The following is a 21,205-nucleotide window of genomic DNA, read 5'->3' on the forward strand; positions in this document are numbered from 1 at the left end:
AAAGGATGATATGATATTTTTAAGAAATTGAATAATTTTATCTTTGTAGTCATGAAAATGAGAGTATATAATATATTAATTATGTGTTTTACACACCGCCATCATATTAATTATGACATTATTAGGAGTCATAAATTATATTATTGTGGTTTTACATGCTACCAACTGAATAACAAAATTTTATTGGTATAAGAGATCTAATTAAAAACATTACGGAGGGGGTGTATATTTTGTATAAAAAGATGAATTGTTATTTACTTTATTTCAATTTTATTCCTTCATAATTTTCTATGAGTAGAGTAAAAGATTATATATGAGAGAGAAATTTTTGTTAAAGATGATGCATTATAGGTAGATTGTGAGATTGTTTTTGAACAACGTCAATAATTTAATTACTTCCCTTTGATTCTGGAGAGATAATTAGAAGTGACTTGATAAAAGACCATAGGGGTAATTTCAATTTTAGAGAGTGGAAATATTATCAACCTCTCTTGTTCATTAGAAGAATAGTGATATATGATGTTTAGCTTTAATATTGGGTTGAGAATTTAATAATTTCTGTAAGCGCTCAACGGCTTTAAAAATGATTAGTTGACTGTCACGTTGTGTAACATTTCAAGCAGGTTGTATCAAAAGAAAAGCAGAGGAGAGGGGGGGGGAGAGTTTCTATATTCATTTAAACTCTTGAATTCTTGAGTGTTATAAACATACTCAATAAGTGGAGAATAAAGAGTTGGCTAAATGAATAGGGAAAGTTATAAAAACAGAAACAATATGGAGATCTTTTCCTTTTAGTAGGAAAAGAAAGATTGGCCTCATAAACAAAGTGCAGTCTTTTGTATAATTTCGCAAATGACATTAATAGTGAAGATGATATCTTCTCGTGCAAGTCTTTTCCCCACACACAACACTCACTTCTTATTACCAAAATTGGCAATGCAATGGTATTGATCTTATGCATGCATAATATATATATATATATATATATATTCTTTTGAATCCTATTTATAAATAAAAAAAGATTTATTTTTACCACAAAAAGTAGTTCTTTTTTTTTGGAGAATGACAAAGAAGTTTCAAAAAAATCAATCAATTCAAGTTAAATTTTAAGTATCAAATTTTAAGAATATGCAATCAAATTTTTCAATTTTACAACTATGTTGTGATGAATTTATAACTTCATTTCAAATTTTAACAATAAAAATTATATTTTTTTATTTTTTAAACATGTTAAAATTTAGCAAACTAGTTATAAATTTATCACAATGTAGTTATAAAATTAAAAATTAAACTGTAAATTTTTAAAATTTAACACTTAAAATTTAATTTAAATTAAAAATTTTTTTTATTATTCCACCCTTCCCCACCCCTTTTTTGAGAGAGAGAGAAGAGATCGAAAACCAAGAGATATATGGATACCGGAGCTCCAAGTCTGCTCTGAGTGTCTCCTTCTAGGAGTAATTATCAATAACAAGTGTACCGGTGGGGCTACATAATCGAGTGTGTGTGTGTGTGTTTTGGTTTTCATCGCCCTGGGCCCTTATGGGGTATAAAGGTATTTTCATTTGCCCCTTCCAGAATACAGCCGTCTCTTTCATCGTCATTATCGGTATTCAATATCAAAATACCATCGTTATGACTAAATGGGTGTGACATAATGATAACAATCTAAACTTATGTATTATGAGTTTGATTTCTGAAGATGTAAATGAAAAACATTGCTTGAAAGAAAATAACCACTTAAATAATGCTTATATTTTTCAAGAAACCAGTCTCATAATTGCTGGCTATAGGGATATATTGGAAAATAAAAGAAAATATCATCGTTATGAGTCTAAAATGGCTCTTTAAAATTGAATAATGAATCCAAGACTTCCAGGCATGTCTTGAAGCCTGATTTTTGGGAGGCTCAGACAATAATGCGGAATAAAAAGAAATATTCCTCAGGGCTGACTTTTAAGGCCCAAAGATGAAGAGCAAATTGGGCCTCGCTTACAAACCTGTTCTCCGAGATTCAATATCTTCAACTGAGTTTGTTGAACAGTGATGAACACAAAACTTTATGTAGAACAAGCAATACTTACGGGTGTGTAAGTTTTCATTAATTTCAAAGTTTGAAGATTCAGTATAAACATATTCAATTTTAAGATTACAAAATATATTTTTTTGCAAAACAAATTGAAGGCAGAGGTTCTGACTTATATTTTATTGCGCTAAGAAAGAAGGCGTTGTGTTGTGTCAAATTATGGCCGTCAATGAGGAAGGTATGCATAACTCTCAAGAAGGGTACTCCACCCATGACTCAAAGGACCATCAAAATCACAAAACGCCAATGTCAAATGCCCTATTAATCCCATGTTAAATGCCCAAGCAAAGACTCAGGCTTTGTTGGCAAGTGGCATTGTAGTTTCAGGTCATGAATTTTTCTTCAGGAGCCTCTACATATGTCAACACATATCATTTATGAAGAGATAAATAAGAGCATACTATACAAAGATTTATTACTGAGATAAATAAGAGCATACAATGCAAAGTTTTATATTTTTAAAATGATATAAGTCTAAATATAAATCGCGTGGAACCTATTTATAAATTGAGCCTACACAAAAATGCCTGACTGAAATTTTGTCTTTAGCTTTGTTTTGACAAGGCAGACAAGCCACGAGGTATGGTCCTCCTACATGGAAAGAATGAAAAGACACAATACTATGAAGGAAATACAATGATATTGACAGCTTACTACCAAGGAATAAGAAACTCCAGAATAGGAGGTTAAAGGGTCACATTGAGCAAGTGGGCTGTTGTAATCCGTAAGCATATAACTATCAATTAAGACCTAGCCTGCCTAAGTAGGGCAAAAATAACAAATATGTTGGTCTAAATTCTATATTAGCTGATTGCCTACTAGAAGGCTTTTAAACTCTTCGGATGATATGATCCTGGGAGAGTTCGGTCACTATTAAAGCCAGGAAACATATTTCAACTACCAGAAGATGATAGAGTTAAAAAATACACAATTTTATTAACAGGGAACAAATTCATCATATCATACAACTTCTAGTCACAACACCAGAAAATAAAGAAATTGGAGAAACAATGGCAAATTTAGAATGGCTGAGAACTTCCTGTACAAGACGAACATCATGGAGCATGAAATAATCTACTTCAAGGCTGGGATGAATGGATTAAGATGCATCAAGGAATGCTGTGCTACCAGTTCTCCTTCACAATTTTTGACTTCTCAAGGATGAACTTCCCTTCCTTGTACTTCTGTGATGCTTCATAAGCTCTTTCATACTTCCAACCCAAAACTTCACGGCAATCACCACAGTATACATCAGCAACAGTGTGGAGTCCAGTCAAGAGATGCCTGTCTTCTTTTGGCCCCACGACAATATTCATTGCATGGGAGAACAGAAAAGCTCTGCCATTTCTTCCCTAATTTTAAAATTAAAAGAAAATAGTATTGGACAATGATATGGGAAAGTTTCTGAGAGGCTTAAAAATAAAAATGCATCTTTAAATACTAAGTTTATCAACCCGAACCCAGCAGGAGAGGACAAGAGAAATTGAAACTCCTTGGGATTGTTTCTATTTTTGTAACATGCAGCACCCTATGATCCAAAGAAAATATATTTTGCAATCTTCATGAAAATGTGCTGTATCGTTAACTTCCAACACATAACGCCTAATGTAATAACTAATAACAGAGGAAAGAAAGGACTGGTCAATTATATGATACAATGTATCTTGAGAACATTAAGAAGCAAGATAAATGCCGTAAATCGGCTACTTTCCTCAACAATATTCCATCCTCCTTTTAACAGTCCATTTCATCCCACTACATCTGAATTACTGTTTCCAGCAAACAGCACCCTCACGAACCAAGTCATCATCATAACAGCTATACAACAACAATAATTGCGACTGTCAATGACACCAGGTATCAACAGTCACTGCCACTTTTCAATCATCATCACAAAAGCCCCAATTGTCCGGCAAAAGGATCTGTGTGTGATTGTCAATGCCATCAGTCATTAATAGCCAGTTACTAACACTTGGTACTATAACTACTCCTCTAGCATCCATAAGCAGACTTACCACAACCACCGTTACTACTCAATCACTTTCACCACCACCTATCCAGTATCTCTAATTCCATTTCAGTAAAACTTAGCAGCACAGTCATCTGATTTTGCAAGCATATAATCACACTGCATAAAACTAAGACAATCAGATGATAGGTTCTGTTAACATTGATTTGTCGGATAGTCAGTAACTCAATATCATTATGAAACAAATTCTTTAATATCCTATTATTTACTCCCTCCGGTCCAAAATATAAGTATTTTTCCTTGACTAATCTTGGTTCAAAACATAAAAACCTCGTACATGTAAAAATTTTCCCCCATTTTACCCCTTATATTTATTAACTTAGATATTTATATAAATGTATATCTCACTCATCATAAGTGCATTGGTAATTAGGATTACGGGTAAAAAAGAAAAATAATATATATTTTTATGGGAATAAGAACTTTATTGACACACAGATTTTTTTCCTAAAACTTATATTTTGGACCAGAGAAGGTAAATAAAAATAGAGGAACAGTCCCTATTTGAATCCTAATACTGAACGGAAATCAACTAATCATCTCTCTTTTAATCTTCAATATCTGGTCTGAAACTATTGTAATTTTTAATGGCTCTAAGAAATCGACCATATTCAGGTTTAGTCGTGGGCTCTAGACAAACTACACCACAGATTCTGCGGTTGACATTATTTCCAGAGAATGAATTCAACATTTTCCCGGTCTTGACTCCTGAAATCACCTAGAAACATTCCTATCACGTTACTTCTTCTAACAGTGATCATAAATAACTCTGAACACATCAAATTCTGATGCCTCTTTACTTATCTGGAAGATAGATGGGCGATTTGGGTGAATGACACAAGGGGGGCGCTTCACCCCCAGCCCTGGTTCAAATTTTCAATTTTTTTTGGAATTTAATGTATGTTCAGTTTAAATGAGAACATAATATTATACGTTTGGCGTCCCCGAACATCTTGGTTTCAAAAACTTACCGACAATCTCCTAATCATATCAAAGATTGGAAGATGGAAAAAAAAAAATCTTATCATTTGCTTTACTTATTATTGATTCTCAATTCTGGCTTTAGCAACAACTGATCGATCATTTTTAAATATGAATATCACCCAAAAAAAAATGGGATAGAAAATTATTTTCTTGCAAATTACATCGTCATTCATAAATGAAGGTAACATTACTGAGAAATTTGATATATACTCAATTATTGACATGAAAGAACATCATGCTTATCTTAGATGAATTACAGCATTATATGTTACGTTTATACTTTTTAACCTAAAACTTCTATTTACAGAAACATATTAACATTTTCCAGTTGTTGCCTCCGAGGTGAGGAGTAACAAAGGGGAAAATAAAATTCAAGAAGTGATATGTTACAAGCGGAAGCTTAATAGCACTGAAGGTAACCCACCGAGTAAAGAGGGAAGCTAGCGATAAAACCAAATCGAGAACAAAAAAAAAGGAGCAGCAAATGCGGTGTGCAAGATGAAATGACAATCTGATTAAAAATAAGGAAAATTTACATCCGTGAGTAGAATCCTTCGCAAAAGCTATGAAAAAAGGACCGACTAAACAAGGAAAAGATGCCTCACCTGAAAAGCCTTGGAAATTATATCGTCATGGAGTGAAACTTGGTTTCTACAATTACAACAGCTGTACAGCCTTGGGCCTATCAGTTCCGCCATTAACTCTCAACAGTTTCCTGTCAAACAACTCACAAAATATCAAAACCACGGCTATTTAAGAGAACAGACGTTGATCAGATACAGAGTGTGGATTAGAAATTAGAATCATTAACCAGAACGTGAAACCAGGCAAGGGAAAATAATAAATTCTTTACCCACAACAAGCTCAACGATGACCCAGAAGTCTGCAACAGCAAGATACGAAGAGAAATGGGTGTTAGCGTGCAAGACTAGGCTATAGATGATCACAGCGTTGAGTACATATTCCCATTTAAAATATTAAGAGTTTTAACTTTTAAATAGAAAAGGTATATGCATGGGTCAGATAAAGACACGGCCGCTACAAGTGTAAACAACACCAACTTTGCATATACCGTATGGTAAAACAAAAATGATCGGATAAAATAACAACCACTTCGAGAAAAATTAAAAATATAAAGAAACGATTTGGATTAGAATCATGCAGCAAAAAAACTGAGAAAGGTCAGGAAAGAGAGAGCGAGCGGCACCGTTGACGAATGCAAGTTGCAAGTTAATGGGATCTAAGCTGTTCAAAATCAATAATTAAAAAAAAAAAAACTTTGATAGGTGATTCACAGTAAAAAATAGGTAAATTAATTGTAAATCGGGATAAGTGGCCATCAGTTCATTGAAGAATGAATCGAGAAATTCTGCTTTGATTACTTAACCAAATAAAAATTAGAGGCATCAGAAACACTAATAGAGAAGATTCTCTGAGTATATAAGAAGAAGAAGAAGAAACAGAGAGGCGAGTTCCTATTAGCTTTCAGGGTTCACTGACCTGGCAAGTCTGAGACTGAGTCAGGGCTCTGTTCCATGGGTGAATGATGATGAGAAGTCCCAAATAATTTAGAGAGAGAGTGAGAGAGAGACTGTGTAGTTTTTAACTTTTTTATTAATATGTCGAGTTACTTAGGCTGCGGAGGGAACCCCACGCGCATGAACCCGCACGTTCGGAACGCGTGAGGAGGCGAAAAGCAAAAATGCGTTACGGAAACATTCAGAAAGGGCTCTTGCGAAGAGGTCATTCGCCGAAGACGCTGCAGCGGCTGTGCCATATCCACCGAAAGAGGGATGACTGCAATGATAATTTTATTTTGTTAACAATAATAATTATAATAATTCAATTTACTTCCTTTCAATTTAATTTGAACTTTAGGGCAGGACAGTGTAGATAATAATGACTTAAGGAGGGTTTAAACCTTTCTCATACAATTAAAAAAGGTTAATTAACTGGCCTGTATGAAAACAACTTATCTGTTTAAATCAATTCAATTTAAAAAATAAAATCTCGATTTTACGACTACGAATTTTGAAAATTTGATTTTATGCAAAGAACAAAATTAAATTGAAAGTTTGCCCAATTCTAAATTTTTAGATTAGGCTTTGAGAGAGAAAAATGAAAATGAGTGAACTGGTTTGTGGGTTTTCAATGGGCCGGGAGGCCCAGGGGTTAACGGGTGCGCAGTGCGCTCATGAGTTGTGAAGAATAAAAATAATAATAATAATAATAAGGATATTATTTTTCATTTAAAAAATAATAATAACTTTTACATAGAATGTCAGTAGAATATGTAACAAAATATAAGTTGAGTCAAATCTCGAAAATTCAAAGTACATACCTTGAACAATGGGTGGGAGAACCAATTTTCAACACCCACTAGCCAAAAGCCTTCAAATGCAACTTTCAATTGTTCAATATTTTTATATTTGTGATGGGAGTGTGATTAAGTGCTTTCCTTTATGGATAATGACAGATAAATTACAAAAGACCAATTTAAATTTAAATTATAATTATAGGTTGCAAGACAATTATTTGCAAATGATACTTGCTTAGATTAGGTTCCAAAGCAGATTCATAGCAACAGATTATGTTATGGCAATAGCCCAGGAGGATTACTGCGCAAACTTTTTGCCCCTTTCTGTAATAGGATTGTTCTTGTTTTTTGATTTGGAGTTCCCGGGTTGCCTGCAAAATGAAAAATTACTTCTTTATTTACAATTTTGTAATTAACTGTAATTTATAATTACTATTCTATACTTTAGGGATAATGAAATTTTCAATTCCTAAAATTTGTCTCAATTATTGTTCTAGTTCTATAAGTTTAATTTTTTTTATCTGGCCTCTCATTTATTTTAAATTATCATGTAGGTTTTTAAATTTTAAAATACAAATTGACTCTCAAATTAATTTAATTTGTAAATTATATAGATTATTAGGAATATATATAGATAAGTTAAAACAAATTAGCTTTTAAATCCATTTAATTTGTATCAATATAATTCTTTACTGTTGTTTTGTTCTTTTATTTTTTAAAGATTTTAGATTCTATTGTTGCTAATTAAATAATTACACTCTCTTTAATGACCGCCATCAATATTTTGTTATTCATATTAGCAGATTTTAATAATGTTACTTCTTTTTAAAACAATAAAGATTAAATTGATAATCAAAATAAATTTAAAAAAATAAATTGATAGGATTAAATTTGAAAGATTTAAATTAATAAAACAATAATTATCATTCCTCATGCATGTCCTTCACAGAAAAGTACTTTTCGTATGAATTGATGTATTTTGGATAAATGAATTTCTCTCGTCACACAAAAAACAATAACAATGAACTTATCCTAAATTTCCCTCGTGACATTGAAAATTACTTCAAGGCAATGGAATCCCATCGTGGAAAATGCATGGAATTCATGTAATGCGTAATGATGGCAACCTCTTTTTTTTTTTTTTTAAAAAAAAGGAAAAGGAAAAGGAAAAACGAAGCTCTACAGAGCATCCAGTTTTTGCAAATAGGTTTGGGTGGTTAGGATATCAAAGCACTAATGATGTTTTGTCTGAAGCCACTAGAGATTATTTACAGCTCATTATCTTAATTGATTAGAATTGATTGCTAACCCCCTGGCATATTCTATGCGTGTGAAAGTGTGTGGGTCTATCTGTGTCTTAAAAAAAAAAAAAAAACAGTTTTGGAAGAATGATAGCTAGATTTCGAGAAATTGAATTAATAATAATTAAATACCTACCAAATTTTTTTAATAAATAACTAAAAATTTAGGAATTTCTATCGAAGATAACATATTCAAGTTTCATATATAATTTTTAAATTGAAATTATAATAAAATATGTCTAATTATTTGAATCAATACTCACAATTTAACTTTAAAAAAATTATAAAAAATCTAGCTATTATTAATTAAATTTTTTAGACTTCATTGAATAGATATAAACAATTTATTGTGAATGATCTTATAGCAGAGTACAATTATTACATTCGCAGTTTGTAAGAGAGATTAATCTCTTTACGCGGAGATAGGAGGGCTAGTATTGCTTGAGGATCTTGGCCTTCTCGATGACGAACTTGCCTTCCTTGGATTTCTGGCAAGGCTCGTAAGCCTGAATGTATTTCCATCCCAACTCTTGGCCACAATTGGTGCAATATATGTCGGCCACACAGAACACGCCGGTCATGAGTTGTCTGTCCTGTTTGGCTCCCTCCATTATATTTCTCGCATGCGAGAACATGAACGCTGCTCCTGATTTCGCCTTCAATATTCGCCACACACAACACTAATTAATACACTATCACGCCAATCATCCCAACCCTACATTATGTACATCGGACCTCATTAATTCATTTATTCCCGGCTTTCTATTTCCACCATTCCTTACTACTTGTACACGTCATTAGGATTAGAATCCTTTTCACGTAACATCACGCATTTAATTATATTGTGCTTACGTTCCACAAGGCACATTTGTATAAGCTTACACACTATCTCACTGGTTTTTATTCGCTGACCTGAAATACTACTACTTAGCGTGTAGGATTGGTCTTTGTTGAATTCTGTACCCATCCAATTTCTCGACATTTCCTATTGGGACATGATGATTTCAAACAATAGCATGGGGCAATTATTTTCCGCCAGTGAATCTAGAATTCAAGATCAATATGTTTTCTCTGAATGGTTTTATAAATTTTTTATTGACTATTCTGGACCTCCAAACATTCAAAACAAATCCAGGCGACCTTCATGCCAATATGTTCAGGGGCGGATAAGATCTAAAATAAATTCAGGGGGCCTGCTATATTTCAATTTTTTTTTTTAAAATCAAATTGGTAAAATTTATTGGGAGTGTGCCCCCTTGAGACGCCACCGAATTTGCAGTTCGAGAAATCAAAAATAATGAAACAGAGGAGGAAAAAACCATATATATTAAAACTGATGTTGATGGAGAGAAGGCAGAGAAGCCCTTTCATTCAAAGGGGAAAAACAGGGGGATCTGTGAAATCAAGAATGTGGAAGGATTTCCGAGTCGCTGTGGAGGAGTAAATAAATACCAGGAAGCGTTTAGAGAGAAGGTCGCTGCGTAATGCAATGGGCGTTTGGCAGTTTCTGCATCTGAAGGAAGCAGAAGCATCACCTCCAAGATCCGCCATGGAAGTCCGATTATTTTAAACCAAATAATACTTTGGCTTCCTTCCAGTGAACATTATGAAGATTGGGTGTGTATATATACTACGCCTATTAGTCCTTTTAAACCAACCAAAACAAGTTGCGTCTTCTCCACGGCGACTTGACTGACACTTGACAGAGACAATGCTAGGTGACACGAAACACCCTCCCCTCTTTCTATCCATCATCATCCGCTTTGAATATCAAGGCTAAGCACTGTTGGTTCTCTTTACCTTTTTTTATATAAACGTCATTTTTCCTTGGAAAAAATTGTTAAAAGTCCCAGAAAGTCAGAATATAGAAAGAGATGGCTGGAATTTTATTTTATTTTATTTTTTAACATTAAAGTTTCTAGAATTTTTAATAGTCAAGTTGCCGTAAATCTCTGAAACTTTCTACCTGGAACTCCGTGTTGATTTGAATTGTGAGTTTTGTTTTAATGTGATGTTAATGCTTAATAGTACCTATAATCTGGAGTGAGATACACCTGAAGGCTGAAGCAATTGAAGTGCTCTCATCTCCCACTTACATTTGTTTCTAGAACAGAAGGTTGTGATTTCGAATACCAAGCGACTTTGTTGCCACGAAAGAAAACGAAGACTTTCAGACGTGCAAGTACCACAATCTGATGTGTTTACATTGTGCTGAATAATTTACAGGAAACGGAAAGATTTACGTTGTAATTTCCCTGGCATGCATGGTAGAAGAAAGGCCAGACAGCTAAACCTTAAAGACGTAAGAAAATACCAATGCAATGCTTTTAATCTCTACATCCTTCTATACATGTTGCCTTGAAATATAGAGCAACTGAGCAACCAATTATGAAGATAAGGTATAAAAAATGAATGAGCAAGTAGGGTTTTGAATCATACTTGTTAAAAATAAGAAGACTGTTTCTCAAGTACACCCAATTGTGCAAGGACTCGGGCAGCAAGACTTCTCAAGCGACTGTCTTTTCTCTGGGTTATGTCTACCAATGGCATTATGGCTAAAGCTTTGTGCTTATTCTTTATTTCATCGACTTGAAATATTTTCTCCAGAGCTACTAGAATTTTTTCCTGCAATCTGGCAGACTGAAGATTCAATAACTTAATTAGTTGAGTAATAGCATTTGCATCTGCAAGTACCCTACATCCACCCTGTGGTGTTTCACCGTGAATCAAAGTCAAAAGCGCATCTAAGGAGGCTTCACATATTCCAATATCTTGCTCTGCAAGCAACCTCACGAGGGGCTTCAAAGCATCCGCCTCTATGATGCAGAATGAGGACTCAACTGTACAGGTGCCTATGTGTGCCGGGCAACCGATTTCACGAGGTACGAAGCAGAAGTTCAATATACCTGCTTTTTTTATTGGCTTGCTTAAGAGGCATGAGCTTTCTGAAAACTGCTTGATCGAAATGGCCGCGTATTGTTTTGACAGAGATGTTCCAGAATCCAGCAATTTCACCAGGATAGGGATTATGCCTTCTTGAGCCACTGTCTTCTGCCACACTAGGTTTGTTGAGACAGTAAAGCGGCAAAGAGCTTGAACAGAGTTCTCAATGACTTGCCATTTGTGCGAGGCATGTTTATGCCGATCCAAAAGACAATCCAAGATAGTTTTAACTGCCCCAGAATGTAAAAGCCACTGGGTTATATGTGGTTCCCTGGGAAGTCTCGAGATGATACCCATAGCAGCAACCATCTCTTCTGCATCATCAGTGGTTTTGATGATGGTGAGCAAGACATTGATACACCTCTCAGTTACATGTGATGTGAAGTTTCTGCAATCACTGCCTTCTGTCAAGTAATAGAACAGCTTCACGGCGTTTGCCCGCACAGTTTGGTTATCCAGCTCTAACAAGTGAACTAATACTTGGACAGCTGAGAGCTTCATGAACAGTTACCATAAAACTAATTTTTAGTGATTTCATGGCATAATCGCTCAGTCTATATCTATATATCACATAAAATTTATAAGAAATCACACTATTTATAAGCTACGAATAGTGTAGCTTGTCTCAAACTTTATATAAAACACAGGTTCACAATCTAATCACAACAATAACAATTTTTATTATTCGAAGTTGCTATTTTGACTCGATCAAAAGGAATATAAAGTGTTTCACAAATTGGCGCTTTAAGAAGTAAATTTTTACACCAGTAGTAGTCCAAGGCTTTGATACAAGAACACTACTAATGAATTTATACATCTTCGACATGAGTGTTTGGTGTATGAACTCAACAAATTTCTTTTAGAATCTCTTATTCTAGAAAAAAACTGTTGAAATAATTTCATAAAGAAAAAGAATGTACAAACGAATCAACAATCTTTCTTTCTTTTGTTTTTCATTTTGCCTCTATTTCTTACCAACTTGGTTCTTCTAGAGTCATGTAGTCATATATTAGAAGAGAAAGTGACACAAAAGAGTATGATTATGTACGGAACCCACTTCCCTGTTTATATCCACCCCCCCCCCCAAACCCTCTCTCTGACTGCATAACAAGCAGCCATTTTGGTCATTGAAGAGAATCTGTTCTCTCGCCTCATATTACATTTTACCCCTCTCCCTATTCTTTCACCTTTTTATCTTCCTAATTCAGTTGTTTCTTTTAGCTCTAAATAGTCATGGTCACGTGTTTCACATCCATAGGCAATAAGTGATTAAAATCAAAGCACCAAAATATTCTTTGATCATCATCATTATCAGTCAAACATTTTTCACCACAATCACAGTGTACTAAAATCATGGCTTCAGGAAAAGTGCCAACCTGTCTTAACCTTTCTCTGATGGTGAAACCAGAGGGAGATTGGCACATTGCAAGGAAAGTTTTCAGAATCTTGCATTGTATATCAGGTCCTGTGAAGGAAACAAGTGAGAAGAATTTGAATACGTCATCCTCAGAATCTAACAATGAAACCTGGACTGCATCAGCTTGTTGGTGAGTGGTTGACATGGCGAGATGCATCAGCATGGCAGCTGCTGGTTCCCGCAGAATGGTTGATTGTAAACTGTGACGATATAGCAGCTCAAATAGTAATTTAGCAACACCCTCCCTAATCATCTGAAGGCCATTTTCCGGCAAGCTTGAAAGCTGTAAAAGAGCTTTTAAAGCCACTTCCTTGACTTGCACGTCAGAATGAGAGAGCAACTGAAGAAGTGGCGGCAGTGCCCCATCTTTGATCACTGATACTTTATTCTGGTCAGTCAATTCAATTTCTGATAAAGTTTTGGTCATGATTATCGTCACATTTTCTGTCCCTGCATCAAGGAAATGAGCATTGACAATCAATGAGTATCTCATGTCTTGCCTATTAGCATTTTTTTTTTTAAAAAAAGAATTCAAATTTAAGTCAGTATCGAAAGAGTAGTAACTACTACAAGTACTGACCAAGACACAACGTTGTAAAGGAACAAATGGTGAGCACAGAATTCATGGAATACCTGAAGAAAGGTTTCGCAGCAAAGGCTTGAGATAATTTGCCTTTGCCATCTCTATAACATTCTGGTTAAGGAAAGAGAGGTTATCCAGAAGCTCACGTGCCTTATGGGCTGCTTCAACATCATCGCTGCTTAACATTGTTACAAGGAGGAGTATGCTTCCTTGAACATTTCCTATGAGATCACGCACCACATTACTTCTAGACAATTCTAACAGCAACTCCACTGCTAACTTGCTTTCATCTATTTGACGTGCAAGTGAGCGAACAATTGATTCTAGTGCATTATCAACTTTAGCAATATCTTCCTGCATAAGAGAAGCATTATTATTCACATGAAGCCTCACAAAATAAAGTTCAGTGATTATCATCTACAATAAAGAGGAAGTATAAGATACCTTGTTCTCTTCATTGTCCTTTGCAAGCAAAGACAGGATGGAGAGAACACACTTCGTTATTTCTCTATTTCTAGCACCGAGGAGCTTGATCAGAGTTGTGATGTAATTCTCCAATTTTACCCATTCTCGGTGCATCTGTCTTTCCAAGCAGAGGCCCTGCAATTTTTCTAAGGATTGAAGCATTTCCTCTACATCGTCACTCTCAAGTTTGGACTTAAGAATAGAAAGGGTAATGATGGTGTTCCTATCTTTCCATTCTTGAATTGACTGTCGAAGAGTCTTATTAGGTCTTAATTTTGAAGTATCCAGAGGCAACATGGTTAAAGGACAGTTATGGTTCCCTTCTGCAAGCCACTTTTCTATTGCCTTTCTCTCAAATGTTTTGCCAGAAGAAGTCTCCACAGGATCTTCCATGATATCAAGTGAGATTGGACAGTAAAATGAATGTAATGGCTCCAACAGTTGTCGCCCCAGGGAATTTCGCTTTTCAAAATACTTCTTCTCCTTCTCTTGTGATGAAGTAATGGAATCAGCTTTTTCAAGCACCCCTACGATCTGCTCCACATGTAGAGCTTCCGCTGTATGTCTTCTTGACCCAGCAATTTGCATGTCACTTTTCAGCTCTTCAAATTCTCTCTTTATAGCAGCATGTTCAGTTGAGATCCCAATGGCATCTGCAATACAAGCTAGCAACTGATTCGCATAAGAGCGATCAGCATTTCCTTCTTGTATTGCTGACTCAAGTTTTTCTAGAATTTCCTCTTCTGCTGCAGCTGTTTTATACCCATCATCTAACATGTTCTGGCATAGCTCACTTATTTGTTTACTTAGACCAGAAGAAACATCCAAAGATGTGAGAGGGATGAGGCTCACTGCTCGGCTTATGTTTTTCGTGCAACAATCCAAATTCTTGGCTATCTTTCTGCAACGGATCAACAGATAAATCTTGCTTTTGCAGTTGCTCTCATAAACCAGCTGTTTAGCAACTTTTACTTCTTGGTTTAGGACGCCCAGGGAACTTTTCAAGCTCTCTGCCTGGTGTATGCCCTCTTTTGATAGTCCTTTCAATATTAATGAGACTTTCTCCAGGGAAGTAGAGAATTTTCTGAAATTATCCTTCTGGATCAGAATCTCATTGGCTGCTTTGGTGATATCAGCTATACTACGGACAGTATGAAAAAGTAATTCAGAAGCTGAAATGAGTGAGGCGTGATCAATTGAATCGTCCGCCATCTCATCACTGATATAATCTAGCTAAAGCATGGAGTTCAGCTTTGCTCAATATTCATTTTTCCCATTAGTCATTTTCCCGTCAAGCATGAAACATTAGAAACCTGACCTAAACACTGGTAGGATCAAAAAGACTCAGTCAATTTTTCTTATCCGCTAAAATGAATCGGACTAAAGCTTGGGTTCGTACTTCCTTGACTTTCAAAGATATCAAAATTTCATAATTTAAACAACTTGATAGTCCTCTAACAACAAAACAACTCAGAAAGAAATTAATGCTCATTTCATTAATGACTGGTATATATAAAACGGTTATATTAATAATCTACTTGGATGCTGTTAGAAATGCAAGGGAATAAACCTGAAAATAAATTCGCCCCCGAGGTACTACTGGTATTACTAATTGCCAAGCTCAATAGATGAAACACACACACACACACACACACACACACTTCCAAAGCTCATTTCCTCACAAACCAGGAAAAGACAAATAGAGAAACTGACCTGAAATTCGAGTGAAGGATTTCTGATTGAATTTTCCTGGAAATGGGCAGGGATTTTCCAGGAAAAGCAGGACGAGCAGAGAAAGAGAAAACAAGAAAAGAGCAAATGAGGGGATTGTAATCAGATCCCTGTAAATCCTGAACATCATATCGAGAAGACCCGTAAAGTGAGAGACGGGGTTACAAGGGAAGACCATAAATTACGTTCTTTTTTTCAGCCTCTTGACTTGAATTGATGACTGGTCCAACTTTCTTTAATTCGGTATAATTGACTGATAAGCTCAGCCGCCAGTTATGAACAGGTCAGTCTCGCGCGGGCCCGCTAGCAATGCGAAGTTGCGAACAGATACAAGTGACTGGCTCATTGTTATTAATTAATAGTTTAATTATTATTAGTTTAATATCTAAATAACGGTAATCAAAGTCCGCTAAGTTGAACCGCGGAACTTGAAAAGTCTGAGTGACTGTCCACAAATTACAATTACAATTGCAGGACGTCAGTGGTCGCTTGGTTAATCTGGTGATGATGCAATGGCAAACATCCTCAATATTTTTGCTTCTTATGTGAGGACTTATCTGCGTGAATAAATTTATAAATCCAAAAATAAGAACAGTGACTCCTTGTGATATCCTGAGTTGGTGTGTCTTGTATGTGACGTTTACCTTTAAGGACATGCACCCATAGTAAATCTGGTTCAGCAAATATTTTGTAGACTAGCTTAGAAAGGAAAGCCTTGTTTTGGGCTTCAATGTTGATTAAACCACAACCCCATGAATGAGAGGTTGACAAAGCTCTTTTCAATTAACTAAGCTAATACCTTGATGACCATCATGGGTGTGAAACATCTCGAAAATGTGGCAAGACACTGTTATGCATCTTAAATGGAATCCTGGAGATGGAAGCAGCATTAAATTCTGGTCTGACTTTTGGGTAGGAGATAATGGACCCTTACATCTCCTATCTTTTGTTGAAATTAACAAGTCTAACCTACTCAAACCAGTCTTTGATTTTGTTGATGAATATGGACAATGGAAGTGGAGCTTATTTGATCATCTACTACCTCAGCATATACTCTAACAGATTGCCAGAATCTCCATTAACATAACTGAACCGGAAAAGCAATCTTGCTATTGGAACCTAATTAGAAATGGTGTTTTTTACTGTTAAATCAGCATATATTAGCCATCAATGTATTGTTTGGAATTCGGCTGATAAAATCTAGTCTAAGGTTTGGAAGCTACCTATGGCTCCCATACTTTTGTGTGGTTAGTGACCAAAGGTAAACTCCTTACCAACTGTGAAGGATATAAAAGACATATGACAGATGATCCCACTTGCTCCTTTTGCCATTCTCATACTAAAACTATTGATCATGCACTGAGAGATTGTTCCTTTACTGCCACTATTTGGAAGAAAGTTTTGCCATCTGATTTACTACTTGATTTTTATGAAAGTGAGATGATTCCATGGTTCACTAGTCAATTACTTAATCTCGAACTGGACATTTCTTGGAAGATTGGCCTTAGCATCACTTGTTGAAAACTTTAGGACATTAGAAATCAAAGTCTCTTCATAGATGAAACCTTTATTGTGATAGTGTTCTTTCCTATATTAGAGCTATTGTTAATCATACTTATAGATGTTTTTCTTCCCTTAGATCACTAATGTAATACTTTCTTGCTTTAACTATTTGCACATCTCTGCTTCAAGTTAATGATACTTCCCTTTTCACTAAAAAAAATTTATAAAAATAAACTGCTTTTGTGAATAATGACTCAATATATTGTGACTTTTATATTTAATATTAATACTGATGATGTTAAGGAAATCCCACTCAAGGAATATGAGAACTAATTTGTTGGTCCAATTTTTAGTGAAGGGGTTAAAGCGTCATGACGTTTTAGGTATTTGAGTGTGCCAGCCGTGCTAGAGGAGCATGTCCTCAAAAGAGTGAGTTGTAATCGAACGATCAAAAAGGGTTCCCAAGATCCTTCAAGATCCTTTATTGTAATTTCCTTGGAGAGTCGAGCAATTTGCAAGAATGATAATAGCAATTGTGACACAAATAAGCATGGGGCTTGATAGTATTAACCAAAAAAAAAGGTAATACACTGGGGTGCTTCATGAACACGGAGAGATAGACAAGTATGAGAAACTAGCCCAAAGGACTGAGTTTGCATAGAGAGAATAAGTTGTGATAGGCGAGGTTAAAGACGACTCAAGGTCGGGTCTTGAGTAATTATACTAGACAAGCTTAGAGTAGATTTGGCAGAGTGTTGAGAGCCTTTAGCTATGCTCTTAGCTATGCCCTCGTTAACCATTCATAACAAATGGCAACAGCACGCTCCTTTTTTAAATTTGAGTTTGGTGCTAGTAGGAGCATATAACTGTCTACGCCTATACCTACTTGGAGGAAGTTCTATCGCGCGAAGTGGTAGGTGTTGTAAGATATGCTAGTCACCTAAGAATCGGGCCGAGCCTAACGGGTTAACCCAAACCTGCTCGAAAAAGGTTAGGGCCAGGCTTAAAAAATATAATTTTTTATATTCAAGCTTATTTAGGCTAAAATTTGGCCAAGCCTGATCGAGTTCAGGTTTGTGAATAAAAAAATTTATTTTTATAAAATATGATAAATATTAATTAATTTTTTAAGGTTTAGGTCATTTTATACTAAAATACCATATATTTGAGTCCTATACATCATTTAAGCATTAAAAATATATTTTATATTTTTATAAAAATAAAATAATTAATTTTAAAGTAAAATTTTAATTAAAAATATTTTAAAAATAAAATTTGGGCATTCGAGCCACCCAAAGCTTGAAGGAATTCGGGCCAAATTAGGCTTTTTAAGAAGTCGGGCTTATTCAGGCTGAGCTCGGATAGACCCAACCAGCCCAAATTCCTAGCTCTACCTAAGAAAGGAGTGAATTGTGTGTTTTCCAATTTTTTACCTAAATCTCTTGACTATAAAAACTTGAAATATGAATGATAATAGGATAAACAGAGCTAATGAAGATGAAAGAAATAAAGAAGAAAGAAATAAAGAACAATACATAGAGAATTTATCCTAATTTAACTTAATCCACTTGACCTATGTCTAGTCTCCACAAACCTTCTAAGATTTTTCATCATGACCATAAGTTTAATCTAGACACTTGTGAAGCTATAGTATAGTCTTATACTTAAATTTTGTGTTACTCTCCTTTACAAAAATCTCATAAGTTTGATCCAAGCACTTGTAAAACCACTTATGATTTCTCAAACTTACAAGTCTGTTTCTCTCCCCTCACAGAGGTAATTTTAGCATCTCTACTTAAGACCCCCTGATTTTAAGTCTACTAAGATAAATAACAGTAAAATTTTAATCACAAAGTGATCCCAATAAAAACACACTCATTGAGTAGATAAATATATTAAAGTACAATAACATCAAGATAAATATAGAGTATTGAATATCACAGCTTATACTACTCAGTTCTCTATTTTGTTGAAGGGGTTAGAGCGTTGCAAGCCTTTAGGTGCTCAAATGTGCTAAATTTGCCAAAGGAGCATGTTCTTAAAAGAGTGAGTTGTAATCAAATGATCGAAATAGGTTCTCAAGGTCCTTTATCAAATTTCTTAGAGAGTCAAGCAACTTGTGAGAATGACAGTAGCAAATATGCCACAAATGAATGTGAGGCTCAATAGTATTAATTAAAAAAGGTAATAGAATGGGGTGCTTGTGAATACAGAGAGACAAACAAGTCTAAGAAACTAACTTAAAGGATTGAGTTTGTATAGAGAAAGCAAGTCATGATAAGGAAGGTTGAAGACGACACAGAGTCGAGTTTTAAGTGATTACGCTAAGGAAGTCTTGGGTAGACTTGGCAAAGTGTTGAAAGCCCTTACCTATGTACTTGTTACCTATTTATAACAAATGGTAATGGTGCGCTGCTTTTTGAATTTGAGTTTGACACCAACAGGAGCATATAACCGCTAACGTCTATAATTACCCGGAGGGAGTTTCATTGTGTGAAGTGGTTGGTGTTGGAGCACCAAAATCTCAAATAATAGAAGGAGTGGTCGTAACCTCATCAAACCTCCCCTCAACACATCGTCTCACTTATCCTCGCCTAACTGACTTATAAATAGTTCAAGCTTTACCTTCTCTATTTTGGGCTTCAGGATTCTTACAGTTGGGCCTAGTGCTATGATTTTGGTTTAAACACTATTATTAGCAAAAAAATCCTAAAATTTTGAATTCCCCCTTCACTCTTAAATGACCTAAATGAAAATAAAATTTAAGAGAAAAAGAGGAAAATAGCCTTGTTGAGAGAACTCAAATTGCCACTTATTAATTACTTATTACCTATCAATATGCAAATGCATGCCTATTGCAATAGGACCAATACATGTGAAAAATATGTTGGTATTGTTGCAACAAGCATGCATTTGTATATTGATGAGCAACCGTAAGTAGTTAACAAGCGATAATTTAAGTTCCTCTCAATGGGGCTTGTCACACTCGAAAATGTGATGTGAACAGTGTGCAAAAGTGAGAGTTTCAGCCTTCAAAATGAGAATTGGCAGAATGGGAGTCACCATCAAAATTTTAAAAAAAAATCTTGGGAAACCATTTAAAGGAGGCAAAAATGGTTTATGAAATCAAAAATAGATTCGAGAGTCGATTAAGTGTGGGAAAGGTGTTTGGCACCCCACAACACCTGTTTGTAAGAATAGTTACCTAAAATTCATTGTGCTAAATTAATATAGCTTTAAAATTATCTTAATTATCTCTTTTTTATTTATATGTTTGATATATAAAAAATAATAATAATTAAGTGAGAAATATTTATTTATTTATAAAGAAGGACTTGACTCAGAATCAAATGCTAAGGCCTACATATCCTGTGATGGGGATTAAAATTTATGTAGTTTGAAATTATAAATTGTTGGTGAAAATATTTTTTAAAAAGAAATTAATTAGAAATAATTCACCATTTTGTAAATAAAATAATTTTTTGAAATTTTGACATATATGTTTTAAATTACAAAAAGTAATTTAATTTTAATTATTTTCTCAATTTTAAAATTTTGAAATAAGAAAAAGGTAAAGAGTTTAAATTATTTTTTTAATATTTTATGATTAAAAATTTAACCACTATATCTGCAAAGCCTTATTAGCTCATACGATAATGTGATTATTCTAAATATTTGCGAAGATTTTGAAATCTCACATAATAAAATTTAACAACTTAATTTATTTGTTTATATTTTTAAATATTAATAATATTTTTTTAGTGTGTATATATTTTGTAAAGACTATTAATCATCATACATACAAAGCCTTATTAACTTATACGGTAATATGATTATTTTAAATAT

The 21,205-nt window shown here is 34.6% G+C and overlaps 3 protein-coding genes across 5 annotated transcripts; all 3 read right to left on the reverse strand.

Moving 5' to 3' along the window:
• Positions 1 to 3,002: 3,002 nt before the first annotated feature.
• On the reverse strand, positions 3,003 to 6,705 carry LOC129304132 (protein yippee-like At4g27745). Of its 2 annotated transcripts, XM_054943793.1 has the most exons (4): positions 6,600 to 6,705; positions 5,953 to 5,982; positions 5,705 to 5,814; positions 3,003 to 3,438 (listed from the first exon to the last, which is right to left on the reverse strand). In XM_054943793.1, the coding sequence occupies exons 3-4, from the start codon at positions 5,795 to 5,797 to the stop codon at positions 3,211 to 3,213; spliced, it is 321 nt and encodes a 106-aa protein (XP_054799768.1). In that variant the 5' UTR covers positions 5,798 to 5,814; positions 5,953 to 5,982; positions 6,600 to 6,705; the 3' UTR covers positions 3,003 to 3,210. The 2 variants fall into 2 exon arrangements, with proteins under 2 accessions (XP_054799768.1, XP_054799767.1); XM_054943792.1 differs by lacking the exon at positions 6,600 to 6,705 and having other exon boundaries at positions 5,953 to 6,538.
• A 2,337-nt stretch (positions 6,706 to 9,042) lies between these two features.
• On the reverse strand, positions 9,043 to 10,328 carry LOC129302417 (protein yippee-like At4g27740). The gene is made up of 2 exons (XM_054941292.1): positions 10,170 to 10,328; positions 9,043 to 9,373 (listed from the first exon to the last, which is right to left on the reverse strand). The coding sequence occupies exons 1-2, from the start codon at positions 10,266 to 10,268 to the stop codon at positions 9,149 to 9,151; spliced, it is 324 nt and encodes a 107-aa protein (XP_054797267.1). The 5' UTR covers positions 10,269 to 10,328; the 3' UTR covers positions 9,043 to 9,148.
• A 486-nt stretch (positions 10,329 to 10,814) lies between these two features.
• On the reverse strand, positions 10,815 to 16,071 carry LOC129302416 (U-box domain-containing protein 44-like). Of its 2 annotated transcripts, none has more exons than XM_054941290.1 (5): positions 15,839 to 16,071; positions 14,105 to 15,261; positions 13,711 to 14,014; positions 13,037 to 13,527; positions 10,815 to 12,155 (listed from the first exon to the last, which is right to left on the reverse strand). In XM_054941290.1, the coding sequence occupies exons 1-5, from the start codon at positions 16,032 to 16,034 to the stop codon at positions 11,160 to 11,162; spliced, it is 3,144 nt and encodes a 1,047-aa protein (XP_054797265.1). In that variant the 5' UTR covers positions 16,035 to 16,071; the 3' UTR covers positions 10,815 to 11,159. The 2 variants fall into 2 exon arrangements, with proteins under 2 accessions (XP_054797265.1, XP_054797266.1); XM_054941291.1 differs by having other exon boundaries at positions 14,105 to 15,450; positions 15,839 to 15,980.
• Between the last annotated feature and the right edge of the window lie 5,134 nt (positions 16,072 to 21,205).

Source organism: Prosopis cineraria, unplaced genomic scaffold (genome assembly GCF_029017545.1).
Source record: "Prosopis cineraria cultivar Desert tree isolate PC_DT_omini unplaced genomic scaffold, ASM2901754v1 PC2, whole genome shotgun sequence".
Lineage (NCBI taxonomy): Eukaryota > Viridiplantae > Streptophyta > Magnoliopsida > Fabales > Fabaceae > Prosopis > Prosopis cineraria.